Source organism: Dasypus novemcinctus, chromosome 7, assembly GCF_030445035.2.
Source record: "Dasypus novemcinctus isolate mDasNov1 chromosome 7, mDasNov1.1.hap2, whole genome shotgun sequence".
In the NCBI taxonomy this organism is placed as follows: domain Eukaryota; kingdom Metazoa; phylum Chordata; class Mammalia; order Cingulata; family Dasypodidae; genus Dasypus; species Dasypus novemcinctus.
The window spans coordinates 78263296-78281319 of record NC_080679.1 but is presented as its reverse complement, the minus strand read 5'-3'; the positions used below and the strand labels follow the sequence as shown (position 1 = coordinate 78281319).

The 18024-nt window shown below is 36.2% G+C and overlaps 1 protein-coding gene and 1 pseudogene across 6 annotated transcripts in view; both read left to right on the top strand.

The window, feature by feature from the left end:
- UBR3 (ubiquitin protein ligase E3 component n-recognin 3) overlaps positions 1–18024 on the top strand; it is a 280063-nt gene that overhangs the window by 249040 nt on the left and 12999 nt on the right. For all 6 annotated transcript variants that reach the window (XM_058300669.2, XM_058300664.2, XM_058300668.2 and 3 more), the window contains 3 exons: positions 3547–3671; positions 6451–6558; positions 6693–6818. In XM_058300669.2, coding sequence (XP_058156652.1) covers positions 3547–3671; positions 6451–6558; positions 6693–6818 — 359 coding nt within the window. The remainder of the gene's footprint in view (positions 1–3546; positions 3672–6450; positions 6559–6692; positions 6819–18024) is intronic.
- On the top strand, positions 11472–12339 carry LOC139439316 (heterogeneous nuclear ribonucleoproteins A2/B1 pseudogene; annotated as a pseudogene).

Below are 18024 nucleotides of genomic sequence, written 5' to 3'. Positions count from 1 at the left end.
TATTAGCTCTAGTAGTTTTATTGTAGATTTTTCAGGACTTTCTAGTTATAGGATCATATCATCTGTGAATAGCAAAAGTTTTACTTCTTCCTTTCTGATTTGGGTGCCTTTTATTGATTTTTCTTACCTGTTTGCTCTAGCTAGAACTTCTAACACTATATCGAACAACAGTGGTGACAGTGGGCATCCTTGTCTTGTTCCTGATCTCATTGCAAAATCTTTTAGTCTTTCACTATTGAGTATAATGTTAGTTTTTCATATATGACCTTTATCATATTGTGGAATTTTCCTCCAATTCCTTTCTCTTAAGTATTTTTATCAAGAAAGGATGCTATATTTTGTCAAATGTCTTTTCTGTGACAATTGAAATGATCATGTGGTTTTCTTCTTTGATTTATTAATATTATGTATTATGCTGATTGATTTACTTGTGTTGAACCAGCTTGCATGCCTGGTATAAAACCCACTTGACCATGATGAAAAATTCTTTTAATGTGTGGTTGGTTTCGATTAGTGAGTATTTTGTTGAGGATTTTTTTGCATCCATATTCATTAGGGAAATGGGCCTATAATTTTCTTTTTTTGTAATATTTTTATCTGACTTTTTTTATTAGTGTAATATTGGCTTCATAGAATGAGTTTGGTAGTGTTCCTTCTTTTCATTTGTCTTGAGATATTTCATGATTTCTCTCACAATTTCTTTTTTGACCCACTGATTGTTTAAATGTGTTGTTTAATCTCCATCTATTTGTGAATTTTCCCTTTTTCTGCCTGTTGTTGATTTCTAACTGTATTCCATTATTTTCAGAGAAAGTGCTTTGTGTAATTTAAATCATGTCAAATTTATTGAGCTCTGCTTTGTGACCCAACATATTTTCTATCCTGGAGAAGGACCCGTGAGCATTTCAGAAGAATGTATATCCTGCTGTTTTGGGGTGTAGTGTTCTCATGTGTCTATTAGGTTTAGTTCATTTATCATATTATTCAAGCTGTCTGTTTCTTTAATGATCTTCTGCTCACATATTCTGTCCAAAGATGAGAGTGGTATATTGAAGTCTGCAATTATTATTATAGAGGGGGTGTGAGATAAGTCTCTTGTAGGTAGCATATAGATGGCTCATATTTTCTTATCCGTTCCACCAGACTGTGTCTTTTTATTGGAGATTAATCCATTCACATTCAATGTTATTACTGTAAAGGCAGTTCTTACTTTACCCATTTTGAACTTTGGGTTTTATCTGTTGTATCTTATTTTTATCACTCATTTTACACTTTTAGTTCCATTTACTGATGTAATCTTCATTTCTAGTCTCTCTTCCAAGCCTCTCTCTCCTGTCTTTTCTTTTCAGACTGTGACACTCCCTTTAGTATTTCCTACAAAACCAGTCTCTTTGTTACAAACTCTCTCAGTTTGTGTTTATCTGTGAATATTCTAAACCCACCCTTATTTCTGAAAGACGGTCTTGTCAGATATAAGATTCTTGGCTGGAAGTTTTTCTCTTGCTATATTTAAAATATATCATATCACTGCCTTCTTGCCTCCATTGTTTCTGATGAGAAATCTGCACCTAATCTAATTGGCATCCCTTGTATGTGATGCATCACTTCTCTCTTGCTGCTCTCAGGATTGTCTTTTTGTCTTTGGCATTTGACATTCTGAATGGTATGTGTCTCAGAGTAGGTCTTTTTGGATTTATTCAGATAAGAGTATGTTGTGCTTCTTGGACACACACATCTATAGTGTTAGGAAATTTTTTGCCATTATTTCTTCAAATATTCCTTCTGCCCATTTTCCCTTCTTTTTTTCCATCTCGGACACCCATAACACATGTTTGCACATCTCTTGCTATCATTTACTTAACTGAGAACCTGTTCAATTTTTTCCATTCTTTATCTCTTCTTTTGTAGTGTTCACTTTCAGAGGCTGTGTCTTCAAGCTCACTGATCCTTTCTTCTGCCTCCTCAAATATGCTGTTATATGCCTCCAGAATATTTTTTTTTATTTTAAAGGAGGTACCCAAGATTGAACCTGGGACCTCATACATGGGAAGTAGGCACTCAAATCACTGAGCTATATCTGCTCCCTCTCCAGTGTATTTTTTATTTCATTTGAGCCTTCCATTCCCGTAAGATCTGCTATTTTTCTGTGTGTGCTTTCATAGTCTTCTTTGTGCTCACCCAGTGTCGTCTTAATATCCTTAATCTCTTTAGCCATCTCATTAAATTTACGAAGGAGCTTTGTTTGAACATCTGTGATTGGTTGTCTCTATTCCTTAATGTCATCTGGATGTTAAGTTTGTTCCTATGACTGGGTCATATCTTCCTGTTTTTTGGTATTGATAGTAAATTTTTGTTGGTGTCTTGGCATCTGATTTTCTTGATGTATTTATTCTGGGCTTTGTTCCTTTCTTTAGTCTAGAGTTTTCTATTTGATTGGCTTTGTGCTACAGCCCCTCTTTGATATTTGGCTCAACTTATTTTTGAATTTTATAGTGGCTCATTTTAGCCAATCTGAATTTTTGCAGCTCTTTTTCGTCTGTTTCTTGACCTTTCTCCCTTGTTGGTTGCATAGCTGGAACTGAGGATCCAATTGGTATTGTAAGCTGTAGAGGCTGAAGCTGCCCTTGTTGCCCTAGGAACCAGTGAAGCTTCTCCCACCTTTCTCCTCTGCCAGAAATGGGGATGTACTGCACGATGGGACTAACTGACTTGGGGATATGTTGCTGCTCTCTTTCACAGATTGTTTTATTAACCTTTTATTCTTACTCTTAATTGCTCCTCTTTCTTCTCAATTTTATCTCTTTCCTTTCCCATACCTTTTATTCTTATTCTTAATTGCTCCTTAGTTCCTGGTTTCTTTCTTCTCAATTTTATCTCTTTCCTTTCCCATACCTTCAACTGTACTTATTCTCTGGTGATTACAAAATCTCTAGCTCTAGGCTACCAGTCACTGATGAGTGACTCTTGAGTTCTCCTAGGGAGTCATCAAACCTGGGATTGGTCTTGAGGAACCCACTTATACTGGAATTAATAGGACTAAGCAAGAAATGGTGGTAACCCAGTCCAGAGTGGCAGAATTAACTTGAGAAATACTGACGAAGTAAAATTGGCAGGCCTTGGTGATTGTTTGAATGTAGGGCAAAAGAGACAGGAAAGTATCAAGGATGCCTCCAAGTTTCTGACTTCAGCAAGCAGTAACCATTTACTGGAGGAGCAGTATAAAATAATAAAAGTGATACTGGATCTGAAGTAAAATGATCTATATGGATTCAAGTTCAGACCTGGATGAATTTTAGCTTTGCTGTATCAAGCACATCCTTACAAGGCTCATTTGCCCATTTGAGCCTGTTTACAAGGATTGAATGAGACATTTGAGGAAATTCCCAAGTTTTCTGGCATATAATTTTATAATTTCAGATCTGTTGGGTGACAAATAGTGTTGAGAAAAACAATTATATGTTCTAGAAAAGGCATATCTTAATAAAATTATCTCAAGTATAAAATTCTGGATTCCAAACAAATAATAATGTTTTCTTTCTCTTTCAGATCACTTCACCTGCATTGTGAAGGTACTTTTTACTCTACTATATATACAGGGTCTTGTAGCACTTTCAGTTAAATGCAGTGAGGAAGACAGGTCAACATGGAAACACGTGGGAGCTCTCAGAAAGGTTAGTCTCTCTTGCCTGAATTTGTCATTTAGTAGTTTGGTGAACTCCTTTAAGTTGGGATATGAATGAATGAGATTAAGTGCTTGAAAGACAAATGAGTTATTAATGGTATTTTAATTAGAAATAGAGTGCTTTCAGGCTAAAAAAGTTACAAATGTTTTCCTTGTCCAGTGAGGCCTTCAGCATCTATCTCTAAACCTTGGCCTTTATCTCTTCATATTTGTACGGTTCTGTTTTTCTTTCCCTGCAAGCCTTAAAGTTAGAGGAGTTATAAAAAGTGTGCTGATACAGCAAGCAGGTGATAAAATATCTGCAGACTTACCTATTTTATTTACTTGTCATCTTTTTTCCTTGTCCCTATCCCCAATCATAATCCAAAGGTGACTTTTTACTCACCACTTTCTTTTTTCATTTTAAAAAATGGCCCACCACTTCTAAATTTTAAAATCCTAATCTTTTCTTAATTACTCTTCTTTAAATGCTACTTTCCCCCATATTAGAATATTTAACTTCTTAACAAATTCACAGGAGTTTTTTAAAATTAAAGTTATGTAAATAATTTAGAAAAATTGTTAATTTTACAAAAGATTAGTTAAATGTAAGTCTTTTCAATTGCATGAGAACAAATGAGAAACTGTGGAACTAAAGAATTAGTGAGTGGTACTTTAATTCATGACAAAGCATTCTTTCCAATACATACTCTCTTGCATTTCTCAACCTTTGATTCTTTTTTTATTTAACCTGCATATCTTTGCCACTTCTCCCATAGGGTTCTTCTGGTCTTGTTCTAAGTCTCTCAGGCATGTTCCCAGGAAGCCTTTCCCTTAAGTTTCACAGGACTATGTTTTCATTTATTCAGAGATTGCCTGTCTATTATATGTTTTCTTAAGACTTCCATATATGTGAAATTAAGATATTTTCTTTCCTCATCTAATTATCTCCTGGTTCATTTTCATTACAAAGACATGAACATTACATTAAGTGTTACTTTCTGATCTGCAATAGTAATTGCCATGTGTAAAAAATGTGCTTAAAATGCATTTGATAATGATGATTTAAAAGCTGTTATCACTCAGTAATGTACTTGGGTGATCTGAACATTATAAAGTATCATTCCTTGAAATACTTTTCTGTTGTTTTACTCTGTACATTTTTTATTCAAAAGAGTATTCTGGATTTAGGACAATTTTAGGTGGGATTGTATATTTTCAAAACCTTAAATTGGTCTCATTGTTTAATAAGCAGTAAGTCCATGGTAATATTTGCTTTGAGTTTTCTACATTTTAAGCTTAGGTAAACTCTGCCTATTTAAGAATTATTTTGATTAAACCATTAAAAATATATAGCATGTTGCTGTTTTGATACTCAAACATTGATTCTTGCTAATTATTTAACCTATGGGTCATCATATTTGACAAGTGATCATCAGGTTGATTAATTGGGCCAACAGTGGGAGTGAGGCACAAGATGTAAGGAGAGAAGTTACAGAGTTAGGATGTTTTTATAATTTAGAATTAGGAAATGATAACACTACGTAGCTGAGTGGAATTGGCAGAAAACAGATATGTAATGTAAAGATAATGCAAAGAATTTATTTTTAAAAGAGATACATCCAAGCATAAATGCCAATATTACAGAAATTAATTTATTAACTACAGCAGGTATTTACTGCTCAGATTTTTATTAAGCAAAGGGATATGTGGGAAATACAGAGCATAGTGCCTGATATTTTGGAGTTTACAGTCTGCTTGAAGAAAGTACAGTTACATGTGAAACAATGAGAAACTATAGACTGAGTGTCATTATATAGCAAACTCTGTGGACCAGATTATAAATGCCTTAAAAGTTTAGGATAAAGTTATATTCCGTGATGTTTACTTTACTCAAATTCGTATATTTTATTATTTTAAAAGTATAGTTAATAATTAGAATGAACATCATAGAAAAATTACTACTTTATCTACTTCATGTTCTACTGTAATTTGCAACAGCCTCTCATATCTCAGAGAATATAAAAAGAGGTATATTCGTTATATATAAAGATTTTCTTAAATCTGAATTTTTAAATATCCATTATTTTTCCTTTCTTATGAAAATTGGTGTAGTATATAGTCATTAAGCTTAATTAAGTTCTAGGCTGTTATTTAATGTAATTTTTCTGTTTATTTTTACATTAAATTCTTTAATAAATTCTATTAAAGAAATTTGAGGAAATTGAAAAAAGTTGTGGTCTGTATTTTCTGTTTGGTGCATATATAATTTTTAATACTATAACCATATATATACTTCTGTTGACTCTTGCATTCTCTTATAAGCATTTTTCATGTATCTCAAATTTCATAATTGCTGACAGTAAAAATATTCTGTTGAGTTGATATTCCATAATTTAGATAACTGCCTTTTTGTTGACCATTTTTTAATTTTTTCACTGTTATAAGGCTATAACAAATGTCTTGTGCATATAGCTATTTTTTCTTTTGGATTATTTCTTTAGGAAGAATTCCCAGGAGTGGGAATTACTGGGTCAAAAGGTATGATTTAAATATGTTTATTTACATATGCATTATGTAATTTATATGCTGTTTTTAAAAGAAGTTTTGAAATAGCTTTGACCACTTACCCAATTTCATTGTGCATCTAAAAGTGTATTGTTTTATGCAGATTTTGAAGAATGCTTGAAAAATAATGTAATCACACTTATACTCCATTCTTTATAAAATTATACTCCACTCTTTAAAAGTGTTTATTAAAAAAAAAACTTGATTTTTTTTTTTTCCAGAATACATGTGAGGCTGAAAAGTCTTATGAAGTGTTATTGAGCTTTGTGATAAGTGAACTATCTAAAGGAAAGTTATATCATGAAGAAGGAACTCAGGAGGGTGCAATGGTATGTTCTCTCAAGATTGGATGTAGTGGTTATTTAGTAAAAGATTTAGATTTAGTTGTTATTATGAATAAAAAAATTTAAGCTACATTTATTGTAGAATATGAATTATTCAAAAAAAATTTTTTTAACTTTAGGTTAGCCCTATTGCTTGGTCTCCTGAATCCATGGAAAAATACTTACAAGACTTCTGCTTACCTTTCCTGAGAATCACCAGCCTTCTTCAGCACCACCTTTTTGGGGAAGATTTGCCTGCTTGCCAGGTATAATTTGGGGTAGACAGTAGGGTGCCTTGTTTTTACTGTAAGCTAATTTTAAAAAAATATACTGATATGTAGTATAATACCTATGTCTGTAGTAAGATAGAACTGTCAAGAAAGTATGTTAGTCTGCCTCAAAGAAATAAATATTTAGAGTATTTTCTACTGTTGTTTGTGCTTATTAGCATCTCCCATTTTTATGATAATTTTACTAATATTGGATATTTGGATAGTTTTGGATTAGTGAAATATATGTCCAGTACTTGAGCAGATCATAGTATTCAGTCTCTTCTCTTGTAAATCATCATCTGCTTTTAATATCCTTTTTAAAGTTATGTTGTTCAGAAAGTTGCTTGTTTGAAGATATGATGGCATTTATATAATTTTATAACAGCATAATGTTCAATTTGTAACCAACTATATTAAAACTTGGACGAATGAATTACTACTGGTTTAATCTATTTCATAAATCTGTAGGTCAGTGTGAATAGGCAAGAAAGTGATGGTAGGAAACAAATAGGGAAATAAACCAAATTGTACCTATAGGATGATCACCCAACATTATCTGCCATTTGTTTTCCAGAAATTTGATGCGGGAATCAAAATACGTATCATATTTGTGGTCTTTGAAACCTTAAGTATATATTTAAAGGCCGTAAGCTATGGTTCTTGGTATTCTTGTCACCTTATGGTTTATTTTGTCATTTGTTTTTATTGGAGGATATTTTTCTCCCATAAGTTGGAAAATATACCTGGAAACAGAAGCTCATGAACTGGGCATTGAAGATTGGTCTGGGTTTTGGGTTATAGTGATGCCAGTAATTGAGTATCAGGTGTATGCTTGGACCAAGGAAGAAATGCCTCAAATCGGATACATGAAAAGGAACTGTGTGACATAGTGTCAGAAAGATAGATGTAGGTGAAGTTGTAGTGAACCTTGAATTTCTTGTGAGGGAATTTGGACTGTTGAAAAATGTTAGACAAAATTGTGACATGATTCAAATTTTATTTCAGGAAAAACAAACCAAAAGACCCTACCTCATTCTAGTATATGACAGATTGTGATGTGAGGGAAATGGAGAAACTGGAGAGAGAAAGACCTGTTGGGGAAGGACATATTGGAAATTATATTGTATTTGTGTGTGTATATATAAGATAACTCTGGTATGATGCATAAAAAGTTAATGGCCAGTGCTTTGCCATGGTAGTAGAGAGTAGTCTATCTAATGGGAACAAGGATGAGAGAAAGACCTGTTTTTCCTGTTATATCTTTTTATACTTTCTGTGTTTTAAACAGTATAAATCTTTTAGTGCAACAAATAAGTTTATGGAAAAGAAAAATGTATTTTTATATGTAATATATTCACATTTTTCAAAATTCAAAAAGTACAAAAATGTACTCTGTGAAAAAAATCTCCTTTCCCTTTCCCTAGCAGTCCGTTTGCTGTTCATTTCCTCTTGTATTATTCCAGAGGCATTTTGTGTGTGTTGAAACAAATAAATTTATAGGAGGGTATAAATTTATTTTCTTTTAGCCCCCCCCCCCTTTTACACATTATTCTCTAGCTTGCATTTTTTTCACCTAAAGTTTATCTTGGAGATAATGTCATATTCAATACATGAAGACCTTCCTATTCTGTTTATAAGCTCAGAGTATTTCATTTTCTGTTGTACACGTGTAGCAGTTTGATATTATTTATGAATTCAAAAAAGGGATTTAGATTATGTTTGTAACTGGTCTGTTCCTCTGGGTATGAGACCCTTTGATTGGTTTAAATGCAGAGTTTTAAAGTTTACTTAACTAAATGTGTTCAGGGCCTTTGATTCAGCCATGTCAGTAGGACATGTCTCAAGGTTGAGTCCCTGCCCCTTGGGCTATATAAATGGGCACTCAGTCAAAAAGGCGCATAGAAGACACAGAAGAAGATATGCAGAAGAGGAGAGAACTTGGTCATTTTGGTCTGCCATGTGACATAAAGAAGGCTCAAATGGCTAAAGCCCTGGGAAGAGAGATGAGCCCCCCCAGGAGTAGAGACAAACCCTATCCCAACCTGCAAGTGAGTTTGGAAGAAGCTGGGCCCATGGAACCTTAAGAGGAAGAAGGAAGGAGAGACCAGTCAAACATTGCCCGCCATCTTGTTTCAACATGTGGCAACTGATTTTGGGTGAGAAATCAACCTTGAGTTGGACGCTTTAGGGCCTTGTAAGTGTAAATTTTTACCCCAAATAAATGCCCTTTATAAAAACCAACAGATTTCTGGTACTTTGCATTAGCACCTCTTTAGCTGACCAATACAACAAGGATATATTTATTCAGTCCCCTGTTAATAAACGTTTGGGCTAGTAAGATGAATTTTTCCTACCATAAGTGAAGGTGAACATTTTCCATATTTAGGAGCCATTTGTGTTTTTTTTATTGTGACCCACTTGTTACATAACACTTCTTTTAAAAGTAATTAGAAAATAATTAGGAAAAGTATTATTTTCTGATCTTAAAAAACTTAGTATCTCATGAGTTTTCCTTTGTTTAGAAGTCACCCTCCTTTATTTTGTCCAAGTCAAATGATAGGAAATAATGGGAAACTTTTCTTTCATTTTTGTTTTCATACTTTTTTTCTTTTATTTTAGTGACTCACATTTGGACACAAAATCTGCTTCATAGAAAAGGCCAAGTAACCCTGAAGTGTCTTATAAATTCCAGGGGGAATATTGTTGCTCTTTTTCTGCCATCAGTAGTTCCCTTCTTTCAAAGTTATTTTTGTGCTTTATATTTGAAAATAAATGCTCTCTCTCAATAAAGCAGGAAGATATAACAATAGTAAATATATATATGCATGTCTTAGTTTGCCAAAGCTACCAATGCAAAGTATTAATACCAGAAATGGGCTGGCTTTTTTAATGGAAATTTTGTTTGAGGTAAAAGCTTACAGTTCTCAGTCCGTGAAATGTCAAATCAAGGCAGCAGACAAAGATTATTTCTCACCCAGGTCAGATGCTGGTGATCCTGGGGTGGCAATGCAACTAATCTCTGCCAAGTTCCCTGCCTTTCCCTCAAGGCTCACCGTCTCCAGGAGCTCAGGTGTGGGTGATCAGGCATAAGAAATAAAAGCATAGAAAAAAAGAGATGAAAAAATCTATATTCACAAATACCATGATCCTACATGTAAAAAATCCTAATGAATCTGCCAAAAAAAAACCCAAAACTATTAGAGCTAATAAACAAGTTTATCAACTTTGCACAATACAAGATAAATGTACCAAAAAAATTAGTTGTATTTCTATACACTGCAAAATGAGTGATGTGAAATATGAAATTAAGAAAATAATTCCACTTACAATTGTTAAGATAGTAATGAGTCCCAAAGTGATCTACGTATTTAGTGTAATCCCTATCAAAATCCTTGTTCCTTTTTAGCGGAACTTGACAAACTGATCTTAAAATTAATAAGGAAATGCAAGGGACCCAGAATAGCCAAAACAATCTTGAAAAAGGACAAAATTGGAGGTCTCACACTTCTTTTCACAATTTACTACAAAGTGTCACACCATATATAAAAATTAACTCAAGGGAGCAGATGTAACTCAAGTAGTTGAGCGCCTGCTTCCCGTGTATAAAGTCATGGGTTTAAACCCTGCTACCTCCTAAAAATAAACAAGCAAAACAAAACAAAGGAAAAACCCAACTCTAATTGGAGAGCGGATGTAGCTCAGTGGTTGAGTGCCTGCTTCCCAGGTACGAGGTCCTGGTTTCAATCCCTGGTACCTCATAAAAAAAATTAATTCAAAATGGATCAAAGCCGTAAAAGGAAATGTTAAAACTATAAAACTCTTCTTTAACAGGTTTAAGTCTTCATGATCTGAATTAGGCAGTATTTTTTCTTAGATATGACACCAAAAGCACCAGCAACAACAACAAAATAGGTATAATGGACTTCATCAAAATTTAAAAAGCTTCACCCTTCAAGAGACACTACCAAGAAAATGCAGAGAACCCACATTTACATCATGAATATGTAAATTAAAACCACAAAGAGATACCACATCACACCTATGAGAATGGCTATAATTAAAAAGACAAATAATAACAAGTGTTAATGAGGATGTGGTAAACCCTCCTACACTGCAGAGGGAATTTAAAATGGTGCAACCATTTTGGAAAACATTATGGCAGTTTCTCAAAAAGTTAAACATAAAGTTAACGTATATATATTCCTATATATATACTCGAGACATTAAGTAAAGCCACTTTTCTTTCTAGCCTCGTTTGATGTGTCTGTCTATTCTGCCACACAGAGGGAACAAACCCAGCCAGGGACTGCCCCAGTCCCCTTCACAAGCAATGGGATAAACTTATAGACTGTGTGATAATGAGGAATCCACAATTAAAAGGTCAAGAGAAATTGGTTTTGCAACTTTTTCATCCATGGCTGAGGTTGATGCAGTGAGGCTGCAAGACCTCATCCAATTGATGGGAGATTGGCTGAGCCAAAACACGCTGTCACAAGAGAGGAATCTAGAAAACCAGGGCTCATGTGACTGTGAAGAAGCCATTTGTTGGTGGAATTAAAGAAGATACTGCAGAATGGGTGGAGCACAGTGGCTGAGTGCCTCCTTCGCATGTACAAGGTACTGGGTTCCATCCCTGGTATCTCCTAAAAAAAAAATACTGAGAAAGATTACCTTAGAGATTACGTCAAGCAATATAGAAAAATTGATTCCATTGAGTTAATCACTGATAGGCAGTCTGGAAAGAAAAGAGACTTTAGCTTTGTTGCTTTTGATGACCATGATCCTGTTGATAAAATTGTATTGCAGAAATGCCATACCATCAATGATCATAGTATAGAACTAAGAAAGGGTTTATCTCAACAAGAATTGCAGGAAGTCCTAAGTTCCAGGTGTGGAAGAGGAGGCAACTTTGGTTTTGGAGATTCATGTGGTTGCTGTGGATATTTTGGACCAGGACCAGGAAGTAACTTTAGAGGAGGATCTGATGGATGTGGAAGTGGTCATGGATTTGGAGATAGCTATAATGAGTGTAGAGGAGGACCTGGAGGTGGCAATTTTGGAGGTAGCCCTGGCTATGGAAGAGGAAGAGGAAAATATGGTGATGGAGGACCTGGATATGGCAACCAAGGTGGGGGACTTCAGATGTAGTTATGACAACTCTGAAGAAGAAACTATGGAAGTGGAAATTATAATGATTTTGGAAATCATAACCAGCAGCCCTCTAACTATGGTCCATTGAAGAGTGGAAACTTTGGTAGTAGCAGGAGCAAAGAGGGACCATATTGTGGAGGAAACTATGGTCCAGGAGGCAGTGGAGGAAGTGAGGGTTATGGAAGGACGAGCAGATGTGACCATCTTCCTGTTTGCCATGGGCTTTGCTGTATAAAAAGGAGAGGATGAGAACCCAGAGGTAACAGAACAGCTTCAGGTTGTTGAAATAACAATGTTAAGGAAACTCTTATCTCAGTCATGCATAAATATGCAGTGATATGGAAGAAGACACCAGAGCACATACAGAGAGTCATTTCGTGAATGCATCAGATTATCTAATAACATTACCTTACTGTGGAGGAAGGATTGAAAAAAAAAAATGCCCTTGAGAAAGTTTATTGGCTTTTTAATTGTTGTTTCTTTCTAGTGGTCTTTGTAAGAGTATGGAAGCATTCCTTCTTTGATAATGTTAAGTTTCAGGTACCATGTGAAACATTTTTAAAGATTTTTCTCAAAGTTTTGAAAAGCTATTAGCCAGGATCATGGTATAATAAGATATAATGCTTTCCTTTAAAAGAAAATAATTTAAGTGTGTGCAGAGTTAGGTAGCTGTTGTACATTTATGATTTAAAAAATAATTCTCTAAAGGAAAAATAGATAGAAATGTGTCTGCACAAAAACTTGTATGTGAATGCTCATGATAGCTTTATTTGCTATTCATACAATGGAATATTATTCAGCCATGAAAAGAAATGAAGTACTGATAAATGAATGCTACAGCATGGATGAACCTTGAAAATATTATGCTAAGTGAAGGAACCCAGATACAAAATGATAGTTAATATGTGATTCCATTTATCTTAAATGTCCTGAACAGGCAAATCCATAGAGACAGAAAGTAGACTAGTAGTTATCAGGATCTAGGGCATTGGGAAATGAGGAGTGATTGCTAACAGGTGCAGGATTTCTTTTGGGGTAATAAAAATATTCTGGAATTAGATAGTGGTGATGGTTGCACAACTTTACAGATATATTAAAAACCACTGAATTTTTCACTTTAAAAGGGTGAATTTTACAATAGCAAATTGTATCTCAATTAAAAAAAATACATGACAGAATTCTTACAACTCAGAAGAAAACAAACAACCCAATACAAAAATGGACAAAAAATTTGAACAGACACTTTTCAAAAGAATGTACATGAATGGCCAACAAACAAAAAGATGCTTAATATCACTGTTCACTAGAGAAGTGCAAATTAAAATTAAAATGAGATACTCTCCTGGTTTATCTTTTGTGGACCTCAGAAAATTAAGCTCTTAAGCTAACCCATATCTATGCCTGTAAATGCAGTGTAGATGGAGGCTTTTGATTAGATTCAGTTAAGGGACTTTGAGTAGACCACTTGATTAGATCGCTTTAGGGCCTTTGACGAGTATGTCAGTGAGACATGACCCAGGTTAGGTCTCCACCCTTTTGCTGGGGTCTTATGTAAACTGAGAACTAGAAGCAGAAACACAGAGAAAGAGAGCTGCCATTTTGACTATGCCATGTGAAAGAGAGGACTTTAGAAACAGCAGAGATCAGCTGCCTTCTTGCCTTATCATGTGGTAGGACTCTACAGTCTGCCAGCAGACAACCATTGGTGAGAAAACATCTCTGATGGTGTCTTTTTTTTTATTTAAAGATTTATTTTTATTTATTTATTTCTCTCCCCTTCCCCTACCCCCACCCCGGTTGTCTGTTCTCTGTGTCTATTTGCTGCGTCTTCTTTGTCCGCTTCTGTTGTTGTCTGCAGCACGGGAATCTGTGCTTCTTTTTTTGTTGTGTCATCTTGTTGTGTCAATTCTCCGTGTGTGTGGCACCATTCCTGGGCAGACTGCACTTTCTTTCGCGCTCTCCTTATGGGGCGCACTCCTTGCACGTGGGGCTCCCCCCTGCGTGGCAGGGCACTCCTTGCGTGCATCAGCACTGCACATGGGCCAGCTACATACAGGTCAAGGAGGCCGGGGGTTTGAACCGTGGACCTCCCATGTGGTAGGCGGATGCCCTAACCACTGGGCCAAGTCTGCCGCCTCTGATGGTGTCTTGAACTTGGACATTTCATAGCCTTTGAACTGTAAGCTTTTCTTAAAATAAAATTCTCTCTTAAAAGCCAACCCATTGACAGTTCCATTTACCATTCCTTTGGAATATCCGGGCATGCTAGTGGTAAAACACATTGTAGTATAACAGAATATATAAGTAAATTTTAAAAATATATTTTTAATAGAACAAGAAGTTTATATGAGAAAGCCCTGAAAGCAGGGGTAGGGGTGGGGGTGGAGATGGGGGGAGGTGGTACATGCTTTAAAGTGATATATAAATACAAATCCTAGTCTGTGGGAGAACCTGGAAATCGTGGAGGGTTTCTTTGTTTCATAATGTAGAAGAAAGCATATCATTTTTTAAAGCTAATGGCTGAGTTGAAAAATCCGAAAATTTCCTCTTCTAAGTAGTTTGGTGTACAGACTAACCCTTAGTGTCCTTAAAGAATTGCTTGCTATGATTATACAAACACGTAGCACTTCATGATTTATAAAGATATTTTAACGCAGGAGCTGGGTTTAGGCTTGTCTTTGGCTAATACTGCCTTTTTTTTTTTTAAGATTTATTTTACTTCTCTCCCCTCCCCCACCCCTTGTCTTCTCTCTGTGTCCATTTGCTGTGTGTTCTTCTGCTTCTGCCTACATTATCAGTTGGCAGTCTGCGTCTCTTTTTTGTTGCATCATCTTGTTGCATCTGCTCTCCATATGTGCAGTGCCACTCCTGGCCATGGGCTGAGCTTTTTCTCACGTGGGGCAGCTCTCCTTGTGGGGTATACACGTTGCACGTGGGGCACCCCTATGTGGGGGCACCCCTGCGTGGCATGGCACTCCTTGTGCGTGGCAGCACTGCTTGTGGGCCAGCTTACTACATGGATCAGGAGGCCCTGGGCTCGAACCCTGGACCCTCCATATGGTAGACGGATGCTCTATCGGTTGAGCCATGTCTGCTTCCCATGGCTAATACTATCTTGAGGCACAGGAAAGTAAATGAAGTATTTGAGCTCTGGAAATTTTATTAATATATGGGGAAGAGGGGAACGCCATTTCCTTCAGTCTTTTGGGAGTTCTTTAGTACTGAACAGTAAATTTGTTGTGCCTCATATATTATTATGTTCAGTGCCTATAATCACCTCAGTAATATATGTGTGATGGATACTTGACAAAACAGTCCTTCATAACTTTGTTTCTGAAAATTTGAAGACAAAGCCAAATCAGGATCGGAATATGAACTGTAAATCAAATTTTTCTTTTACACAGAGATCTATTAATATAAAAATGAATTTTTTCTTCTGTTTTGTATCTGATTAAATTTAAATGACTATGTTTGTTATTGTTAATATAAATCTTTTTTTTTTTAAAGATTTTATTTATTTATTTAATTCCCCCCCCCCCCCCGGTTGTCTGTTTTCTGTGTCTATTCGCTGCGTCTTGTTTCTTTGTCCACTTCTGTTGTCGTCAGCGGCACGGGAAGTGTGGGCGGTGCCATTCCTGGGCAGGCTGCACTTTCTTTCGCGCTGGGCGGCTCTCCTTACGGGGCGCACTCCTTGCGCATGGGGCTCCCCTACGCGGGGACACCCCGGCGTGGCAGGGCACTCTTTGCGCGCATCAGCGCGCATGGGCCAGTTCCACACGGGTCAAGGAGGCCCGGGGTTTGAACTGCCGACCTCCCATGTGGTAGACGGATGCCCTAACCACTGGGCCAAGTCCGTTTCCCATAAATCTTTATTTTAAAGAATTTATTTGGGAAATGGGGGAAAGAATAGAGCTTGCTGAGAAATGGGAGAGAAAGAAAGAAATACACACCAACATTTGGTGCGGGCTGCTCTAGGCAGAGAGAACCAATATAAATATTTATTATTGTGCTTTGGGAGCAAAATATATATTCTTGAGAGAAGAACTTACCAAAGCAAATTTCTTTATTGTTAGAGGTTCCCTCTCACTAGGTTTGCAATAATTAACAAGCTGTGACTCAGTTCCCTCTGACATGCATTGAAGAAAGAAAGCTACCTGTCTGAAAGCTTACATGTCTGAAAGCATGGCACTTCCCCAAGGGTTGAACAAAGAAACCACGTGGAAATGGGAGTAAAGGGAGCTAGAGAACTTCACTCCCTGCAAATCAAAGCAACATCTACTTCTCTAGCATTCCAAGAAAACATAACTCCCTAACCCATTACCCTCTAGCCATACAAGGGAAATTTTTCACCTCTAGGGCTTCCTTTTGGCCCCTGTATCTCACTCGGACTCTCAGCCCCCTCATTTCCCTGCCTAGGAATATACTGTATAAATTCAAATTCCCCTTTCCTCTCTTTAGACCCCTGCCATGCTGATGGGGAAACTGAAGTCTGTTCTTCAGACCCCCTCCATTGGGAGAGCTTCCCGATAAACTTTCTGCCTGCAGTCAGTCTCCATGTCCCAGTGAGCATGACCCCTTTTCTCCTACATTTATTATTATTCATCATTATTGTTTGAATTCTGTAAACATTTAAGGTCTTTCACTATGTGAATAAAGAGTTGTCTGTGCTCTTTATTGTTTTACTATTTCTTTGTAATAGTGATCAGCTTCAAAGAAGATAGGATTCATTCTTAATGCTGAGGTTTTTTTCTAATATGAAATTATTGTTAATATTGTTTTTGTCCTCTTTCATTATTAGTATGCATGATTTTTGACATCTGCTTAAATATAAATGTTGACTATGGCTTTTATTTAAGAGCTAATGGCACTTTTCTTGACATTTTAAACTTTATTTTAAAATGCGAACAATACGTGTAGACTTTCTCATAAATAAGTGAACAATTTCAACTTAAAAATAAAAACCAACCCATGTTTAGTATTTTGCATTGGCAGCCTTAGCAAACCAAAATAGATACGATTACAAAAAGTCCTGATTAATACCAAGTGTTGGTGAGGATTTAGAGCATCTAGAACTCTCATGCATTACTGGTTGGGAATGCAAAATGGTATCGCCAACTTTGGAGAAAAGTTTGGCAGTTTCTTTAAAAACTAACATACATTTATCATTCAGCCTAACAATTCTACCTAACACAAAGAAATGAAAACATATTTCCACATAAAGACTTGTAAATGAATGTTCATAACAGTCTAATTTGTAATAGTCAAAAACTGGAAACAACCCAGAAGTCCATCAACAGGTAACTGCATGAACAAAATGTGATAGATATTTCCATTCAGTAGAATACTACTCAGTAGAATGAATGGACTTCTAACAATGGATGGCTCTCAAAATCTTATGCTAATTGAAAGGCTAGGCACAAAAGACTACATATTATATGATTCTAAACATATGAAATGCTTTAAAAAAGCCAAAACCATAATAGCAGAACACAGATCAACAGTTGTTTGGAGCCAGGAGTAGGGGCCAGAATTGCCTGCATAGGAGCATAAGGAAGTTTTGCAGGGTAATGGGATTGCTCTAATATTTAATTGTGAAAATAAAATTTTCAAAAATTGATTGTGGTGGTGGTTCCATGGTTAATGTACATTTACTGAAACCCAGCAAACGATAACCTAAAATGGGTGAATTTTATGGTATGTAAATTATACCTTAATGAAATTATATTTTTTTAAATGCCTTCTTGTGGGGAAGTGGATGTGGCCCAATGGATAGGGCGTCTGCCTAAGACATAGGAGGTCTGTGGTTCAAACCCCGGGCCTCCTTGACCCGTGTGGAGCTGGCCCATACGCAGTGCTGATATGCACAAGGAGCGCCGTGCCACGCAGGGGTGTCCCCTGCGTAGGGGAGCCCCACACATAAGGATTGCGCCCTGCAAGGAGAGCCGCCAACGTGAAAGAAAGTGCAGCGCACACACGGAGAGCTGACACAACAAGATGACTCAACAAAAAGAAACACAGATTCCCAGTGCCGCTGATAAGGATAGAAGCG